Source organism: Manis javanica, chromosome 3 (genome assembly GCF_040802235.1).
Source record: "Manis javanica isolate MJ-LG chromosome 3, MJ_LKY, whole genome shotgun sequence".
NCBI classification, from domain to species: Eukaryota; Metazoa; Chordata; class Mammalia; order Pholidota; family Manidae; genus Manis; species Manis javanica.
This window is the reverse complement of record NC_133158.1, coordinates 198,925,595-198,938,269: the sequence shown is the minus strand read 5'-3', so window position 1 is coordinate 198,938,269 and position 12,675 is coordinate 198,925,595. Positions and strand designations below refer to the sequence as shown.

The window sequence follows — 12,675 nt, the reverse complement described above, 5'->3', positions numbered from 1 at the left end:
AGAGAGACAGACAGAAAGACAGAAACAGAGGGAGACAGGAAGACAGAGAGTAGAGGGGCAGGAGGGAGGAGAGTAAGGAAGTCAAGGAGGGAGAGGCAAGGGGTGGGGGTCGGAGACTGGGAACTACAGAAACGACCGGAACAGGGTCCCAGTGAGCAGAAGGCAAGAAGCAAATCTGATCTGAAAGCAGCAGGAAGAGGGGAGGAGGGGCAGAGGGGCTGCCGGTAGAGGCAGGAGTGCGCAGGGGCCCGACCCCGGCTCCCCCGCCTGGCCCCTCTTGGGATAGCTCCCGCCCCTCACCCACAGCGGCCGAGCCCCCCTGGAGCAGGGTCCAGGCAGAGAAACCCGCAGCGGCTCAGGAGTGTCCGCCACCTGCCTCGGGAGGGCAGGGGGGACCATGCTGTGTTCCAACTCTGACCACCCCTGGCCTCCCTGGAACACCCAGATCCCAGGCTGAGCAATGGTGACACAGCCTGGGGCTGAGGATGAGCCAGGCCACTGAAGCTTTAGGGCCTCGGGTACAGGGGGTCCTTAGGGGCACTGCCCTTTCGGCAGGGCGGCCTGGCTAGGTCCCCCACTAAGGACAACTGGACTACTACGGTGGCACAGGGTCCCGACACCACGGGCACGACCAGGATGGGTGGCATGGCACGAAACATGACAAGGAACAATTGCTGGTTGCACCCTGAACTTCTCTACAGGAGCAGCTGTGGCCCAGGCCGCAGGGGCTGAGCCCTCACTGCCCCCCTGGCCGATGCCCTTGCAGACAGGCTCAGGGCCCATGGAGGCACCCAGGCAGCTGCGCCAAGGCTCAGGGGCGCTCACGCTTACCGACAGCCTCTGAACCAAAGTAGTAAAAGGTCCAGAACTAACGCGGCCAGTGAAAGATCATTGAAAAATCATTTTTTATTGGGCTCCTACTCAAGACACTATATACATGCTTTTAAACACATTTTGAGTTCTAAAATATTGGACTTAAAAGAGAGTATAATGCTGAACCTTCATTTCAGAAATGAAACAATTTGAAGAAATTTCATTACAGGCTTAAATGGGAATTTTAATATGTGTAGTGAATTGATAAGAAATTTGAATACTTGCAGGGATCTGTAGCAATATATGATAAGCTGTTTCAAGGTAAAATTGAATAATTAATCATTTAATACATATTTGAAAAGTTTTGACTTTATAATAAGAAAAGTTCTATGCTAATTTAAAGTATTAACTCATATCTTCACCCCAACATTTAATAAAAAATAGGATAGAATGCTTTTCTTTATTATTTCCTACTTCTCATCTTTCTTCCGACTCCAGTAATGCCAGGACACGGCTGAAGGGGAAGGTCTCTGGGAACTCTCAAGTCTGGTCCACAGTTGAAGGCAAATGCAAATGATCAACTATTAAAGTTCTGTTTACCGTTTTACATAGAGCTATGCCTCTGTTTGTGAAGACAATGTGTCTCCTAATCACACTGCTGCATTATACACTCATCCTCATGATGAATAGTAATAACTTGAAAAGTCCCTGCTAGACTGATTAATAGAGTGTTTGCTCATTTCTTCAATAATCCATTTATTCAGCAAATATTTAGGGAGTACCTACTATGCCTTGGAAACACAATGCCAGGTGCTGGGAATTAAAACGTGATTTAAGACAGAGTCTGTGATTTCAATGAGGAGGTAATGAAGGGGGATGGAGACACCTAAAAAAAGAGCAGCTGAAGCAGGTGGGAGGGGGTCCAACATTGCTGAGGGTGCTGGAGAGCAAGGGAGGATCTCATTGAGCATTCCGCCCTCAGATGAATGGCATACGTTGTTTGTTCCCTTATACCAAATGCCAGATCCTTCCTTCGCTTTGGTGGAAGAGTATGGAGTTATAGGTACTAATTGAGGGAAAGCGAAGGGACGTGTTCAGCAGACACGAATGTACAAAGTATCGGCAGAAGACAGGCAAAGCATGCCTCCTGCTGTCAGTTCACGTCACACTGGGATAGCAACAGTACTTAACCCTGGTGGTCAGACTTACTTCCCTGAAGTCTTCTCCTTCCTTGGGATCTGTGACATAACTCTCTCTTGTCTTTCCTCCTTTAAGCGCCACATGTCTAAGGAGTTCAAAATTTGTATCTTTCAGCTGGGACCTCTCTTTAAGCTTCCATGTGTATGTAAGTGCCCATTTAATATGTCCTTTTCAGCAGTGTTTCAAAGGCAATTCAATCTTAACTTGTTCAAAACTGGCCTCATGCCTTCCTTTCCTCTTCCCTCCCTTCCAATCCCTTGTCCTCTGCCCTTGCTCCCTATTCCGGGAGCAGCACCAAATTCTACCTGACCTTTCAGGCCAGGTCTGGCAATCTCCTTAGACACCTACCACCTCCTCCTTTCCCATCACTGCCAGATGCAACCACCAGCAGGCCCTGTTGGTTTTGCCTTTCACCATCTTTGCATTCCCCCCCATGCCCATCACTCTATTGTTTTCACTCATTTCCTTCCTGCCCTTAGGGGTTTGCACACGCTGATCCCTCAGCCTCAGTCCTTTCCTCCTCTTCTACTTCCTGTACCTGGCTGACTCAGCTGCCTTAAGCCTGTCTTGACTAGATCAATACCTTCCTGCTCTCAGAGCACTTTTCCTTTCAATACTTATCCTGAGAATCTTAATTTGTGTCTCCCCCATTACACTGTGTGCTCCTTGAGACAGGGAGTATATGATTTCTTCACTGTGCTGAAACCATGGCCTAGAGCATTGGCAACAGTTAGTAGACATTCCTTGAACAAAAATGCAGGATGAATCCTGCATATGCATTTAGACTTTAGTTGCAGGCCATCCTCTGTAACTTAGTAGTTCTCTAAAAAAATCTCAATTATAACATAAGCTGCTCATGGGGATGGAAACGCAGCATGGAGAATATAGTCAGTGGTTTTGTAACATCTCTCCATGTTGACAGATAGTAACTGTACTAATTGGGGTGAAGATCTAATAATGTGTGTAATTGTTGAACCACTGTATTGCACACTTGAAACCAATATAATATTGTATATCAACTATATTTCAAAAAAACAATTACAGGGTCTATAATAGCACCCTGTGATAGAGCTACCATACCAAACTCTTATTTGTTGATGTGATTTGATCAAAAGGCTTTTTGTCATTTCCAAATGTTTTCTGGGAGTAGGTCCCCCACCCCCACTTTGAAAAGTACAGTTCTGCCCTCTTTTTCCTAGTTGAGAGAAACCTATAGAAATCTAGGTTGGGGTGGAGGTCAAAAGTTAAAAGGCAGGGAAAAAAATTTTCACTCTAATAATTATGTAATATTGGTTGCTTATTTTTTCTTTATTTCTAAGACCCTTTAATGACATTAATTTTTGTAGCCTTCAAACATAAGGTGCTTTTCCCTTTTGTTATAAAGGAATCTCACAGTTTTGTACTTTCTTGAAACCTGTACAGTTGGATGTGTGCATACAACTGAAATTAAATGATACCTGAAGCATAGGCAACCAAAAAAACATAGATAAACTGGACTTCAGTCATATTAAAACTTTAATTTTAAAGATACTATCAAGACAGTGAAAAAACAACCCACAGAATAGAAGAAATACCACAACTCATATCTCTGATAAAGTTTCAATATCCAGACTATCTAAAGAACTCCTACAATTCAAGAACAAAGAGACAAACATCCTAATTAAAAACAGGCAAATGACTTGAACAGACATTTCACCAAAGAAGATATATAAATGGCCAATAAGCCTATGAAAAAAATGCCCAACATCATCAGTCATTAGGAAAATGCAAATCAAAACTACCATGAGCTACAACTTCATAATCTCTAAAAGTCAAGTCAGATAGAGAAAGACAAATACTCTATGATCTCACTTATATGTGGAATCTAAAAAAGCCTCACTTGTAAAAACAGTAACATGGTGGTTACCAAGGGCTGGGAGGTGGGGGAAAAGGAGAGATGCTGCCTAAGGACACAAACTTACAACTAGGAGACAAGTAAGTCCTGGAGATCTAATGCACAAAATAGTGAATATAGACAACAATATTATAATCATCAGACTTGCTGAGAGACTAGATCTTAATTATTCCTACCACAAAAGAGAAATAATTATGTGATGTGACAGAAGTGCTAATTACAGCTACAATGGCAATCATATTACAATATATAAATGTATCAAATCAACATGTACATCTTAAATTTGCACAATGTTATATGTCAAATATAAGTCAAAAAACAGAAACAACCCCCCCAACCAAAAGCTACTGTATACTTACTAGTATAGATATTGAAAAACAAATAGAAAATAAGTGTTAATGAGGATGTGATGAAAATGGAACTCTTGTTACTAGTGTAACTCTTGTTACATTGCTGGTGGGAATATAAAATGGTGCAAAGTGTGGAAAACAGTTTGGCGGTTACTCAAAAGTTAAACATAGAATTACTGTATGACCCAACAACCCCCTTCCTAGGTACATACCCAAATGAAATGGAAGCAGACACTCAAGACAATTACTCAAAAATGTTCATAGCAGCATTATTCATAATAGCTGAAAATGGAAACCACCCAAATGTCTCTCAATGGATGAATGGATAACAAATGTGGTCAGTTCTTTTTATTGGATAAAAATAAATAAGGTAGTTATAGTCTATAAAGTTGCAGCAAACACCGAATTAACAAATACTAAATTGCTCCACTGAAGGGAAATACAAGGTTAGGTTCCTGAGAGCTACTGGTCATAGCATTTTCATCAACTGATCTATACATAATCTTGTTTCATTTGTACTTCTGTTTAAAGAAACCTCATTAATATATATTGTTGATTCATAACATTGAACTCATGGCCAACAGCACTATAACTCACGACTAAGTAGAGACTGATCTAACATGTATATTTTTCCCTAAGGCACATCACAGCCTTCTTGCACTTACAACTCCAAGACTGCACTTTAGCGCTATGTTTGGGGGTCATTTTAGCCAGTGAAATCACCAGCGAAAAGCACAAAAATGCAAAAAACACGGCATTAAATAGACTGTAAAAAGCACACTCATTTACAGTATGGGAACTGAAACAAGAAAGCAGTTTCTGCTGAAATGTACAGGATGACTCAAATTTATTGCTACTCTGTGCATGTCTCCCAATGACTAAGAAAGTGCTTCATGTGTTGACTCTGGAGTTAATAAATAAATGTAGCCAGAAGGCCAATTCACAAATATGGAACCTGCAAACAGTAAGGATCCTACATTCTATATGCATAAATACACCATGATTCATCCATAAAGTGAAATTCTGATATGTGCTACAATGTGGATGAACCTTGAAAACACTATGCTTAAGTGAAAGAAGCCAGACACAAAAGGACACATATTGTATGTGTCCTAAGATGCATGAGTATCTTGTAAAAATTGATAAAGGGAAGCCTTATATCTGATAGGTCTCAGAAGGCCTGAAGGGGGAGCTCTCACGCCCACTGCTCCCTGTCAATTGCAGACCCTACAGGAAGGCAGACACCTTATAACTCATACTATTCTGGTTACTTTACCTCTCACTAGGAGAAGGGAAAAGTGTCTGCTAGGGAACAGCCCAGCCAATGAACAGCCAAGACATGTGGGACTCCCAGTTTCCTCTAATGGACTTTTGCCTAGAATAGTTCCCCAACTGTCCCCCTTTCTTCTATGAAAGAGCCTCCTTTCCTTTATTCTCCAGACACCCTTGAGGTGTTGCCATAACTTGCTTGTCCCAAATCGCAGTTCTCTGCTGCTCTCAAATAAACCCATGTTGCTGTTAAAATAAATGACAGTTTTATTTTTAAGGGTAACAACCTAAAATAGGCAAATTCATAGACAAGAGGTTATCTGGGGCTTGGGGGAGGGGAGAAGGTGAAGCTTTGCTTTACGGGCTTAGTTTCTGTTGGGGATGATGGAAAGTTCTGGAGGGAGATGGAGAGTGTTGATGGTTGCACAGCTTGAGTGGATGCCACTGAACAGTACATTTAAAAATGGCTAAAATGGAAGATTTTATGTTACATTTATGACACAAAATTAATAGATGTACTAAATAAGATTAAATGGATCACTGAAATTTTCTGTTAAAATTGAATGGAGGCTCACTGGATGGCACTAGCAGAGATTCTTATTTACCCACACTTCCTTTTAAAACAAGGACCTTCCTTAATATGTTTTTCGTTTGGTTTATAGACCATATTTAAAAACAGGCTTACTACTTAATGATATCAGCTGATTACTAAGGAAAACAAGAAAATTAAAACGTGCATGTCAGTTGTTTGGCCTCACTTCATGCTTTGGGTGAAAATTTATGCAGTAGTAGAAATTATTCTGACTAATTGCCAAAAGAAGGGTCACATCGAGAGCCAGCTGGTGTTCCTAATTTGTCTTGGAATAAAATTGTCTTTGTGCTACACTTATGTGGGTGAACTGATACGTGTAGGTAATTTACTACTGGTACTATTTAAGTATCTTGGCACTATGTCCACTTGTAATCTTTGCATTGCTTGCTTTCTTTTAACACCAATCTATTTCTCATCTGCTTCCTTCCCTGCTGAAAACCCCTATTTTCATCTCTCTAGAGAAAGCCATCTGTTAGAATATGGCTATGGCTACTAGCATAATTCAAGTGTTCCTTTTATTTTAAGTATTTCTTGACCCAGCAATTACAAAGACGCACCGCTGGATATAAACATAAATGAAATGTGCTAATGTGGAAGGCAAACAGTATTAAAATATAAAGTTAACATAGGAAAGGATTCATAGTCAAGGAAAAATCCTACAATTCTTTCAATCTTTTAAAATGCTTCATAAAACTAAAAATGTTTCACTACAGAATAACATTTTGGCTTCTTTTATGGCTGCAAAGAAGGGTAATTATGATTGTCATGAAAACACATTGAGCAGCTGTATACTGTTAACAAAAGAACCATTATATGAATGCATGCAAAAACTGGCATTTATATATTCACATTTCCTAGAAATTAGATAGTCTTCTCAACTGGAGTAGATACTAAAAGAGACTGTTTTCTATTAATTGTGGCTTTGTACCAATCCAGTTTTTAGAGCCAACTGGATCATCTTTCTTTTGGGATAATTCCCACATACTATTATATGAAATCTATATATACTGATTTATATATACTCAGGCATGTGCATTACAATTTTGCGAAGAATAATTTTTAAATTCTCAAGTGATAGATTTTTTACCCTTAAAACAAGCTAGTGTCAGTGGATTCTTTCATACACATACATGATTTATATTTAGAAGTTGCAAAAAAGCATAACAGATAGCTCTGCTGTTTATTTTATGAAGGCTAATTAATAGGTACTTACTCATTAAAGACTAGGTCTGGCGCAAAATAGAGAAATTGGCTGTTTGTATGTTTGTACGATCTCCAGCTCAAGGCAAATGATGATAGACACATCCAAGAATACTGGATTAGGGTAATTTGGTCCTCAAGAGGCAAGTTTTTAAACCCTGAAGAACAGAACAATTAATCACAGAAATACACTTAGCATTTTAGTACATTCCAGGAAGAATCTTCTTAAGTCAACCCCCAACAGCCGTCATTCTCTAACAGACTTAAGTCAACTCAACAGTCATTTACAGAGCAACCGCCAGGGGCATGCCCTGTTCAACATTTCTTTGTAAATTCACTCTATGTTCTCAATGAGGGCGAACTGCCAGGGCGAGGAAAGCCAGGCAGTTCAGGCAGCTTTGCTGTGGACGATGGTCTAAAGACTAAAATTCTAAAGACTGAAAGAATTTGTATTAACCTGTCAAACCTGCTTCATCCTCCTCACAATTAACATTACAATAAAGGATAATTGAGTAACTGCTAACTTCAAAATATGTGCAATAAGGATGAGAGATTATTGTTTCCATGAGTTTCTGGTGGTTGAAAAAGTATTATTCCCAATTGCCCACTGTCTGGGATAATGGTGGACTTCCACACAGCTCTGAAGCAGAATAAGCATCCTTGGTGTCTGCCCTCTGCCCTCCACTCCCCCTCAGTCTTCTGCTCTGGGCCCCAGGGCCACCTTTTGCTCCCTTCCTCATTCCCTACATTCCCAGAGGCACCAGGGTACTCATCCATTGGCAGTGTCACCTGGGCCATTGGAGTCGGTCATTGGAGCTTTCCTTGATCATTTTTCTTATGGCTCCTGGTTCACAGTCCGTAATCTAAGAAACTGCTTTGATTAATGAACGGTGACACTATGATAGCAATTCTAAGTGAGGTTTCTGTGCATTAAAAGGGGCCTTATTAATAAAATCCTATGGTATAAAAAAAATGACTAAAGTAGGAATGTCAAGGACAACTTAAACGGTGCTGGAGGTAAGAATCTGTTTTTAGACAAAACAGTCTTCCAAGGGTCTCATACAACTTCCTTGATAGGTTTTGGTTTACTTGGTTTATGCTTAGATTAGCCCTGATTACCAGATGTTAATAACAGGTTCAGTTTGTATTTTACCTTATTAAAATTTGGGGGATGAATTTTCCATTTTGTGCATCAACCCAAGAAATGTATGTTATATTAACAAAAGAACCCTTCATCCTAGTGTCTTAAGAGAAATGAGCACAGGAATCAGGTTTTTCCTACATACTCCATTCATTCGACGTCCCTTTAACAACGTGGTACCAGGGTTCAGCAGAAAGCTAACTCCAGCCACGCTGTTGGATGTGGAGAATCTGTTGCCCTGACTTCCTGAGGCCAGGATTTAGAGCATCACAGGGGAGGCGGGCCTACCTGGAAGTACCTTCGCCCACTTCACGACTTGGATCATCTGCTTGCCTGCTAAACGGTTTAAAGTGGAGAGCAGGTTTTCGGCTGTGTCTGGTTTCGAGTGGTCGTAGCCTGCGTACACTATCTCCGGTTCGATGTTCTCAAGGACCATCGCAGGGGAAGGCGTGAGGGCGCGCGAGATGGCGGAGAGCTGGGGGACCAGCGCCGTGTTGACGGAGGGCTCTTTCGCGGGCGCGATGTACGTCGTCCCCTCCTCGGGGCTCTGGGGGGGCGGGGGCGGGTGCTGTTGTGACTGCTCCTCGTGAATCCCTTTTAACTTTCCCAACTTCTTGGACTTTCGGGCTGTAAAAAAGATTGCAAACAATAAGGGCAAATTAAAATTATGTCTGGGACACATTACATGAGGTAAGTTACAATCTAACGTTGATGTATATTAATTAATTAATTCCTCCAAAGATGTCTTGCTATCCTAATAGGAACAGTACCTTTTCAATATTTTCTAACATCAGGCACTGTCCTAATTGTTTTATAGAAATTAACTAATTCAACAGTTTTATGAATAGTTACTGTTAAAAGATTTTCATTTTACCTGAGACCAGAAGGGTAAAGAAATCTGCCCAAGATCACACAGCATGTATATATCATAAAATAGAGATGAGTTCAGAGGAAGGATAAATTACTTCACATCATAATAGGTCACATATATCTCAACTAAATCTTACATAAGCCAATAATGCCCACTTATTGTCCACCAAAGCATTGCCAACAAGTGCTGGAATGCCCTGATGGAACTTACTCTGGTGTTGTCTCTGCCCCCTCTAATTAGGGTTCCCTGGCCCCTTTACTAGTTCTTCTTTGGTGTCTCCCTACCACTTACTTTTCTCCTTACCATCCACACACAATGGCTGGCTTACACAGAGTAGTTATTTTGTGCAAATGCTGCTAGCCTCTGTCCTCAGCTATACTGTGCAAAACACAAAGATTAGGTGTTGCTTTTTTTTAATTATTTACTTTTATTTAATTTTAGTACATACAATAAAATGCACACATCTTAGTGTACAGTTTGATGAATTCTGACATGTGTACACTTAAGTAACCATCACCCAGATCAACATACCAAACGTTCTGACTAATTTTTTCCTCCTTTACTTATTTCACCCAATCCCCTCCCCTCTTCTCCTATGGCAACCATCAGTCTGTTTTCTGTGTCTACGGGTGAGACTATTTCTGTTTTGCTTGGGTGTTCTTTCTCTTTTACAGCCCCCCTGGCACCTTGGTAAATGCTATACCTCTAGACAAAGTGATTCATGGATTTCCATCAAATTCGTGGGAAAGCAATTAACCCCACAGCAAGGCAATAAATAGAAAGGAAGAAATGAAGGATCTGGATGACTCCTGGAGAGCTCACTACTAAACGTACAGGAATTAATGCTACAGAAAAATATTCAGGTTTAAGTTACATCAATACACACAAACACAATCTTTAAATAATCTGTTCCACTCTATATTTCTAACATAAACAATTCACATATCATATGGCCTGAAACTAAAAGGTATCATAACTACATAGGAATCCCACCTTCGATTTTTAGAACATGTTATGTACCAGTGCCCTATGGTTTGATTTGCCCTAAACAGTCCTGGTTTACACTTGCTTGCCCAGCATGAATACCAACAGTTCTCTGTTTACTCCTAAAAAAGCACCATCTTTTGGACAATAAATAATAATGTGGTCCTCTTAATTAAAACCAAAAGACTAGTACTAACTTTAATAGCAACTACTCTTCTTTCACAGTTCTCTCAAGGGCTCATACAACAGATAAATGGGAAATGAAGGAATGGGGAGGGGACAGGGAGGGCTGGAAGGCAGACCCGGGTGGATGGCGGTGGGTGGAGCGGATGTCCATCTGACAGGGAAGATGCCTCAGTGACTAAATGGATCAAAAGAAAAGACAGCTCAGAAGCGCCAAATTGAACTCAGAGCTATGGTAATAACTTAGCAGTTGTAAGGTTTTCAATTTTATTGAAGAATTTCTTTTAAAATTCTTGAAGAACCAGACACCTCTTACTTAGTTCTAATATACATGAGAAACTTACAGGATATCAATTTAACACAGAGTATGCATACGCCACACCAATTAACTTGATTTTAAAAATCACCATTCATGTTTACGATTATGGCCATTAATATTTACCACTTGCATCACAGAAATACTTAACAATTTAGATAAAATACAAGCCACTATTCAGCAATAGCTCTATCTGCTACACATTCATTAAATACTGGAACTGGGCTGAAAAGACGAACAAGATAGGAACCCTATCTTTAAGGAACTTAAAATTATCAAAGCAGTTAAAAAATTTCAGTCCCTTCAAGTAATTCCATTTCTTCGAGACTGCCTCCTTTGATAAAAGATTGTGGCAGAAGAATCTGATTTTTAAAATGGTTTCAATGAAAAGCAGATGTATCATATTCATGGGCACCAATGGCTGCCACAGAAGTAGTGCCCCGGAGTTCTGAGCTTCCAGGAGCTAACTAAGATACTTCGGATGGATGAGTGAGTGAACAAACAGAATAAACAATCATCAGAGAAGAGCCTCCAAAACTAGGAAAAACAAAGAACACAATTTGGTGATCCAAAATACTGTCAATTGATGGCTCCGCTCCGTAAGAACTTGAGAAAATCCTCCACAACATATATTGGTCATTTGGGGAATTAGATATTTGGAACTGCCTCTGTGTTACATAAACTTTTCTCTAAGCTTCAACTGGTTCACCTGAAAAATGGGGACTATAGTGCTTCCCTCGTCTCTCCCACAGAGGGCTAAATGGATAAGAAAAATAAAAACATGCTGAAAATTATTACTAACATCTGAAATAATCTTTCAATGTTACTTCCATCTTCCCATAATTTTGCAAATATTAAAAATATTACAGTTCATTACAATTTGTCATCCTTTAGAAGACCATGTCTGATAAAGACCATGATTTGATTGACTAGAAATAGCCTCGGGTTTTCAGATTTTATTAAAAGTGATATTTGCTTGCAAATTAATTATAAAATTCATATTTGTTTTAGGTCTTAGGTCTATAATGCTGTTTATTCTCATGGCTGAATTAAGGTCAAAGCTATGAAATATCATGAAGAAGAGTGTTTAATATTTTCTCTAGCACTTACATGCAAGGCTATGGCCTGTAGCATAACCTATTGAGCAGATTATCAACATTATGTTTAGCATTTCAGTTACATTTAATTTTATGCTGTGATTTTGTGAACGTATGTGGGGCAAACTTGGAAATGAGTAATAATTTATATTTACTTAGATATGCACTGCATATTTTCAGTGTGCAGATTCTCCCGCCAAAGTGTATTCACCCAATACCTTTTCTAAAAGCGTGGGGAGTATGGTCACATAATTACTTATATTACTCAAAGGAGCTTTCCTAAAGTGCTTGAAAATCTTATGTTGCTCTTCTAACACAACCTGTATTCTAAAATTAAAGCTCCTTAAAAGTTGGAATTTTTTATATCATTTTCCATGATGCTTAGGGGTACTTAACAATTGTTTGTTGGAGAAATTTATCTCAAATTCAAATTTTAACACATTTTAATGACCTATTAGTTTGTTAAACTTATAAATACTTCCATATAGGGGACATAGGGAAGTTTCTGAGATTTTAAGATACAATTTCTGACTTGTTAATCATTATTCCCATTAAAAATTTCTACTATGTAATAATCCATTTGTAGAGTTACAAATCTTAAAATGCTGTATCTAAATAACAATAAGCAATATTTATTGAGCACTTATGTGCCAAGCACAGTTCAAAACCCTTTTTAGGTGTTTTGAACATTCCAGTCTTCACGAGGACCCTATGATTAGGCAATGTTAGTATTCCCATTTTATAGGTAAAGACACTGAGGCACAG

At 39.6% G+C, this 12,675-nt stretch overlaps 1 protein-coding gene across 2 annotated transcripts in view; it reads right to left on the bottom strand.

Moving 5' to 3' along the window:
• NR3C2 (nuclear receptor subfamily 3 group C member 2) overlaps positions 1 to 12,675 on the bottom strand; it is a 334,172-nt gene that overhangs the window by 53,322 nt on the left and 268,175 nt on the right. For both annotated transcript variants that reach the window (XM_073232590.1, XM_073232589.1), the window contains exons 5-6: positions 8,748 to 9,086; positions 7,332 to 7,476 (exon numbers count right to left, since the gene is read on the bottom strand). In XM_073232590.1, the coding sequence (XP_073088691.1) occupies positions 7,332 to 7,476; positions 8,748 to 9,086 (484 nt within the window). The remainder of the gene's footprint in view (positions 1 to 7,331; positions 7,477 to 8,747; positions 9,087 to 12,675) is intronic.